Source organism: Phoenix dactylifera, chromosome 1, assembly GCF_009389715.1.
Source record: "Phoenix dactylifera cultivar Barhee BC4 chromosome 1, palm_55x_up_171113_PBpolish2nd_filt_p, whole genome shotgun sequence".
Taxonomy (NCBI): Eukaryota; Viridiplantae; Streptophyta; class Magnoliopsida; order Arecales; family Arecaceae; genus Phoenix; species Phoenix dactylifera.
This window is the reverse complement of record NC_052392.1, coordinates 34,380,166-34,388,143: the sequence shown is the minus strand read 5'-3', so window position 1 is coordinate 34,388,143 and position 7,978 is coordinate 34,380,166. Positions and strand designations below refer to the sequence as shown.

The 7,978-nt window shown below is 35.3% G+C and overlaps 1 protein-coding gene across 1 annotated transcript in view; it reads left to right on the top strand.

Moving 5' to 3' along the window:
* Positions 1-4,287, top strand: part of LOC103720588 (bZIP transcription factor 39-like) — a 5,634-nt gene extending 1,347 nt beyond the window's left edge. The window contains exons 1-2 of the mRNA XM_008810355.4: positions 1-290; positions 3,610-4,287. The exon at positions 1-290 is cut by the window's left edge and continues 1,347 nt beyond it. Coding sequence (XP_008808577.2) covers positions 1-290; positions 3,610-4,052 — 733 coding nt within the window. The 3' untranslated portion in view covers positions 4,053-4,287. The remainder of the gene's footprint in view (positions 291-3,609) is intronic.
* The last annotated feature ends 3,691 nt before the right edge of the window (positions 4,288-7,978 follow it).

Sequence of the window (7,978 nt, the reverse complement as noted above, 5' to 3'; positions counted from 1 at the left end):
TGTTCTTGCTAGTGAGAAGGCCATGGCACAAACAAAATCTATAGACCAGGTGAGGCAATCATCAACTAAAGAAGGTAAAGAGACTGGTCTGGCTATCCCTAATAATGTGGCTTCGGTACTAGCCCTTCCTAAAAGTGGAAGGGAGGTGGATCGACGTTCTAACTATTATAGGGGCTCAGCTGAACATCAGAGAGCACTTGCTTCTGACTCTGAAGATGTATTTGGGGACAATTCAAAGTCAATTCCAGTTGATGGGCCCTTGCAACAATGGTTCCGTGAAGGAATGACCGGTAGGCATGGTAGCTGCTTGTTTGTGCATATGCTTGTCTGGCATTGCTGCATTTGTAAAACTTGTAATGCTTATCCAATTTTCATTTTGTCATCTTTATTTGACACCTAATGATATCTATGCTCATCTGGTCATTAGGCTCTAGAAGCTATTTAGTGAGTCTTTGCAGAAGAAGGATGAATTTTTAGAGGGGATACCTTCGAAGATATGTTTTGAGGCAATACATGGTTAGGTTGTGCTTGCATTCTTGATAATTCTTGCTATACCTTAGCCAGAGTTCTTCTATTATCTTGCCGTTCATGTACAGTCTAGAGACACCAAAATAGGATATTCGCGCATCTGGGGTCCATTTCTTTCATGCTTCTGCAATCATGTATTATGGTTCATGAGAGTTTATCTATGTACTACTCATGAGAGTTTATTTATGTACTAAAGCTGAAGTGATGGTGAACAAGGAGGAAAGGTGGGCTATGTGTAATCTTCTACATCAAGTCCCCAAGGAAGAGAGGGTTGCTTTTATTTCATACGATGAAGCAAATTGAGTCCAAAAATGGTGTTCTCTTGTTAGTTTAGGGTGATGGGAATGACATTTTTTACCCTCTCCCTTATTTATTTTTCTTTTCTTTCTTGGTGGGGTGTTTCTACGGAGGAGTGGGGGTTGGTGTGTGTGTGTGTGTGCGCATACACTTATTCAAGACACTAGAAATAAGCTTTATAGAAGAAAATGCTGAATTATAGTATCACAAAAGTTGAGGATGAGGATTTGCGCATGTGGAGCATCAGAGTTGAGAGATCATCATCCAGTTGGATGATTTTATATAATAACTGAGATATTGACATAGATGATTGAAAGTGTAATTGAATTAATTTTTTGTTGAATGATGTATAATATATGAAGATGATCAATGTAAAATATCTTCCACAGTTGAGAAGACTATCTATGAATTTAGAAGTTGGTGAGTACTTATACCTGAGAAGTGATAAGGATATTTGCTTCCAAATTATAGGTGTCCTTCATTCTTTTTTATTCTTTTGAGAAGTCCATACTCTATTCTTTATGTAAGGTTCCCTTGGTTGTAACTAATGTCTGCATCTTGTATGGAATGGATTGCCTAATGGGAAGTTCAGTTTCATTTTTGATTACACTGCCTTTAGGAGTAAATTTTTTTTATGCTTGAGGACTTACATGATGCTTTGTGATGATGAACAATCATTAGACCATATATACATTGCAATGCCCTTGGTTAACTATTTGTATTTCTGGTTTGGAACCTTTTGGTGGATGCTTCTAGCTTCTTTTGCATATGCAGCAATGATCATCGTCATTTATAATCTTCCTGAAATGAGATTGCAGATTGAGTAAATTAGTTTATGAAGTAGAAGCCATCCCTGAAGGAGGCTGCTAAACCTTAAAATGTGTTGGTAGCTGTACCTCATATGTTTCTAAACTGAATTCTACTATTAATTTTATTTTTTCAATTGGAGTTGAGTGAAGAAATGCTTCTGGGGTAACTACAAGTCTGCCACATCCTCATTTTGGTGTTAGTTTATCCTCAAAAAGAATTGTTGTAAATGTTCTTTGATTAGCCAGTATATACGGATATGGGATACATATACAACATGACATGGATACATTGATACAGCAAATCTTGAAAAAATAGAATACGGCATGCCTTGGACGCCAAATAGAGATATGTTAAAATTCATCTAAAAAGCATAATGGTTTATCATAACATAGTCCATAGTTTATACATCAATGTCCATAAGCACCTTCATTTGGTCGTCATTTAAATCTATAGACCACAATCTATGCTCTATGCAATACAATTGACATTTGACAACCCACTATTAAATGGTCAAGATTCATTGAGAGAGAGAGAGAGAGAAGGTATTTGGCAAGAATCCTACAAATATCGGTATTTGCCAAGTATTTGATGCAGCACATGGTGTGATTCGAAGTATGATTCTTCCTACATTGATATCTTCCTAGGCTATTATAAATGGAAATTTCTAAGTTCCTGGGATATGAGTTTGAGTGTTGGTGTCAACTGGCATTCTCCTAAGAATTGAAATGCAATCCAATTTGTAGGATTTATTTAATTGTATTTGATTATTTTAGACAATATAAGTATTAAAAAAGATAGGTTACAATATTAATGGTTCTTACTTGAGGAGAAGGTTTACATTATTGTTGATGTTGTTTATTCCTGGGAAAAATAGATAGGTTCTGTAAGGTCTTGCTTATAAATTATTGGACAAAGTTTTGTTACTGATTCATAAATTATGAAGTAATGTTCATATTTTCAAATTCCTTCAGGATATGAATATTAGAAGTCAATTATGTAACTGTGCTGTTGATATGCATATGCTGATATTACTTAAGAATATAATCTGTTGAAGTATTTGTTTCCTTAAACCTGTTTGGTACATAAAAGATCCCGAAAATTGGCTGATAAATTGTACTGAGACTTATGTATTATATTTTTAATTATGTGCTTATTGTCAATCTATTCATATAGTTCAAAACTTTATTCATCAATTCTGAAGCTTGATATGTAGTACATTAAAATTCATCATCGATTGAAGAAGATTGAACAAATAATCCTGAACTTGGGCATTTTCATGCTTCCAACTTATTGTGGCCACCTATCTAAATCCATGTAGAGCGTTGTGTTTAAATTATGAAATATGAGTTGCTCAAGTTGTAAATCAATCCATCTAGTTTAGTTGATGCAACATGGCCATAATTAAGCACATGATTGAGCATTGTCTCTGTCTTTGTATTTAGTGTTATCCTGACTCCTTTTTTTGCTGGAGAAATTAAGCATGATCTCACGGAGGCAAATACGTGCATGTGTATTAGTGTTATCATGGCTCCTTTTGTTGGAGGTCTTATATATGATCTCACAGAGGCAAATACATGCATGCAAACAGACATTACAGATAGATGTGTACGTGCCTATGTACAGACATACAGATGCTCGCTTGCAAACGCATGAGCATCCCCAGAGCCATGTTCCCACAACCTTGCCTGCTTCATACACATGCAGACATACATACCATTTCTGTGCCACACATGCTCATGTCCCTGCATGCATGTATGCATGTGCAGGCTTTTATTTTTTTCTGAAAAATATAGTTAATTTTGTAGACTTCATTGCTTTCCCGTGGTCTACGATGTATTTGAAAACCTTGATTGCTTCATGGGGAGATTACCCTTCTGTTGATTATTTTTTTTTAACTAGTATACTGCAGCTCATGTATATCATATTGCAGTAACTTGCCAGAGTTCTTAATGTTGTGACTGTATCTTTTGGCAGGTCCAAATCTAAGTTCCGGCATGTGCACTGAAGTATTCCAGTTTGATACTCCAGGTGGCATAATTCCTGCCACAAAAATTGTTAATACTTCTGTTGCTAATGCTACTGGGAAGCTTCCTCCATCTGCTCATCCAAGGAAGATGAAGAATAGGAGGATAATGTATCCTGAGCCAATTCCACTCACTGGAACTACTCTCAATGGCACGAAACATTTTAGGGGGCATTCTGAAAGCAGCAACTTTCATGATAAGAAATCTGTTACTTCGATGGTGGTCTCTGTGCTGGCTGATCCTAGGGAGGCTGGTGATGGGGATGGCGAAGCCAAGATGTCACCAAAGTCTCTTTCTCGATTCTTTGTTGTTGTGCTTCTGGATAGCGTCAAGTATGTTACTTATTCTTGTGTTCTCCCACTCAAAAGTAGCAGCCCCCATCTTGTGAACTAACTGTTAGGGACAAAGTTATAGCTGGATTATATGAAACTTGTGGTGAGCATCTGATGGGGTTAGTTTAGTATGGTTAATGTCTGATGGGTTGGCTTATCTCTAGAGCTAATACATGTACTTGTCTCATCTAAAACATAGATATGATGATTTTGTTTAATGAGGCAGGGAGATGAATGTATGCTAGAAGTCACCTGATTAAATCTTTTGAAAAGCTTAATTCTCTGTGGTTGAAGTTATTGAGCTGTTGGTTAATGAATATGAAAAATCTGAACAAGGAAAATTTGAATTTATTTTATTTTTTCTGTATTTATCAGTATCAACTTTATCCTATTTTTATAATAAAAAATAATATGTAATTCTATTTGGTTGGAGATTCTGAATGAACCAGAATAGCTTGGATAATTTGGAATAAACGAATAGTTGTTACCTTTTTTCGCAGTTCGAGGTGGGTTAGAGTTATCTCAAAAGCAGAATAAAGTTATTATTTGACCCTCCAAATCGAATATATTTATGTGAGTTAATGTGGTTAAGTGCCTGTTGATCAAAAAATAATTATGCTGCTTATAGGTGAACTAAAATTTGGTATTTTGCTGAATAAATCTCTTGCTTATTACTTATTTGGAATTTATTCGCGAGCCAAAAAAGGCCCTGTTTGGTACTGGCAAGCATGAAGAACGGGAATCGATTGGCTGAATAGAATTGGGAGAGCAGCGCGTAGAGCGGGGAGGGTAAAGAGGGGGCTCAATGTGATACAAACCTTCCACGTTGCAGAATAAGTGAAGGGATAAATCCCAATTCCCTCAATTACTCTTAGTCCCTCAAACACAAATTTGTGGCCAATGGAATAACTCCATTCCCTCTCTAATCTCTCCATTGTTATCACGCTAACTTATGGGATTAGCCCATTCCGGCTCCTAGCACGGATAGTTTTGTGACTTGGAATTAGCTGGAAATCTATTTCTCAGGCTTACTTGATGCTCTATACATAGCTTAGAGGAGTGTTTTTTTTTTTTTTTTTTTTGCATCGGGACAAAAAAAATCCAAATTTCAAAATTTCAAATAGAACTAGCGCGAAACCTCTAAATCTCTTTATCCTCAATTTATATAAGGTGTACTTACCATAACCAACACTCAAGCCATTAGTCAAGTTTAAGGTTGCCGAATAATCTCCATAACCTTTTTTAGAATCCAAAATATGTATGTTTAATTTAAAATGGGTTAACCCTAAATTTTCTTAGCAATCTGATTAGATAATCCAGATTAATCTTCATTCCAATAGGATTTACCCCAAATTCAATTGGTTAGAAGTCTCTAAGCCAATCATTACAAGTAGAATTAACTCCATTAACCTCCAAATCTTTTTTCACCGAGATTCTTAATATCTATCAGCAATGCTATATATGATGATTCATTTAAGTATCTCATGACTGAAGTCTCTACTCAATATGATATTTTACTAGTGGCTTCTTCAATAATGACAAAGTATCACTACTCAAGTCATAAACCTAGACTTGAGTTAATTTAACACATCTAGTTGTCTCTAATAATTAAGAGAAAGATCTAGCAACCCAATCCAAATATAAAAATTCAAATAATTAGAATTCTCTACCAATTTGCATACTCTATAGCCTTAAGAATTTAATCCACCAATAAAAATACACATATGTGCAATATCCAAATATACCGGTCCCAATTATAATCTATATACATATTTAACCTCGAAGAACATTCCTTTATAATACTATAAAAAAATTTTCTTAGCTCACTTCAATACTATGGAAGACCCATGTACAAATTTTACCATAATCATGAGCAGCAAAGCTAAAAGTGCTATCACATCTACACCCGTATCAAGTTTGAACTTCCAAGTTATTTAAACAATATATGAACAAATAAACATGGTATAGTATAATCTACTAATGCGGTATGCCATGGTTAATCATCCTACACTTACTTTAGGTTAAACCTCTCTTATCATGATTAGAGGCATAAAACATCCAAACTTTTTTTATTCATTGTATACCAAATCCAATACATATATTTTATTACAATGCCTAGTGACCTTACACTTAAGAACTAAATTTATTTTTACTATTTTTGTCATATCCTGAGGGATCATAACCTTAAGCTATCATACATTTTTGTTTGAATCTCTAGTGATTTTAAACCAATGTTCTATTTCCAATTCTGTCACGATCCCCAATAATTTTAAATTTAAGCTTTGATACTACTCTGTCACGTCCCGAATCCAACACTCAAATCGGTGATGTAACATGACCGCATACTCCCTAGGGCACAGCTCTAGAAAAATATGCAAGGCCTGAAAATTTATTACAACCTCAATATCATTGAATAATAATAATCTCAATTCATAACAATTAACAAAATCGATATAATTACAAATTTTAATCATCCAACCAATATTAGTGATGGTCTATCTACTCATTCTTTTACTCATAATCCCAACTATAGACAAGTACCAAGCGACCCGTAACTCTAAAAGAAAAAGAGAAGAGGTGATGTGAGCTTTATAGCCCAGTAAAAATCTCTACACATCTATACCAATACGGTAATATAAGTTTGAAAATATCAAAAAATTGTCACACACATCATGAAATATTATATTTATAGTATAATATAATATTTTGATTAGGGTTTCTTGTTTGTTGGAGTTCCTGCAGATTTCTTTTTTCGTGCATTATGATATAAAAGGACACTTCTTGTAATTATATGATTTTATACTGGGTATTTTGGTTTTTAAAAAAATTTTATAAATCTAAATTAGCTTTTCAATGCGTGTGAAAAGTATTTTTTCCAAATAAGCTCATTTTTGGAGCTTCTCTCAAGTAGACATTTTCAGCTTTCTGGCAAAGCTCAAACAACTTTTCAATTTTTTTACCAAACACCCATATTCTTTTCAAAAGTACTTTTAAAGGGTTAGAAAATGTTTTCTGGCCCACCAAAAGCTCTGTCAAATGAGGCCTAAGTCAGAATAGAGAGATAACAATGTGAAAGGGAGATATTTTAGCAGAGTGTGACTCTGTGAGTAATATTACATGTGTTACATCTTGTATACCTGAGGTTCGTCGGGCTACTCCTTTATATACGAAGCTCATTTTGTCATTATCTGACCTGATGTGGCATGCAATGATGAACATATACCAATCGATAGTACAGCCGTGGTGTGGGAGCCAGTCCGCGTGAGCGGCGGACAACGTTGGTAGGGCGCAAGCCATGATACTGCCACTACTGCGGCTGTAAGAGCTGTCGGTTGTTAGGACTGTCGGTTATTAGGACTATCAGTCCTTGTCGATACATGTTGATTATTCTCCTCAATTGATGTTCCTCCTCGGTCATGACCGAAGTCGCCCACCTCGGTTGGTTGGCTACTCGACTGGGATTTAAGTTGTTCACCTCGATTTACGTCCGAGATCAATGAGATTGGTTTAGCCCAAGGTCAAGGTGTCTAATATTTTTTCCATTAGATCCTATTTAAGTCCATCTGTATTTCTTTACTAACAAAATTTCATGAAGAAGGTTTTATTGTTACTTTTGAATGAAATTAATTTTTGACTGCTACAAAATTATTTGCTAACATAATAAACACTCTATGAATTAATGCTTATCTGTAACTGAAATCTACTTGGAGAAGTTAATGAGCTCAACAGCCAGCTTTTTTTTAATATAGTGAGATTAATTTAAGCATTTTTTCTCTTTAACAAAAAAATAGAAACGACGTGGATTATTTTCTTCGGGTCGGTTGGTCGAGCCTGATAGCTAAGAGAAAGATCTAAAATATGCCTATGTCAGACCCTACATGAAGTGCGAAACGGGTAGAATATTTGAACCCGAGGGTTGGGTCACAGTCAACCCGATCCATTTGCGGCATTAGTTCTCACGTACGGTGACAGTGTGACACTACTATT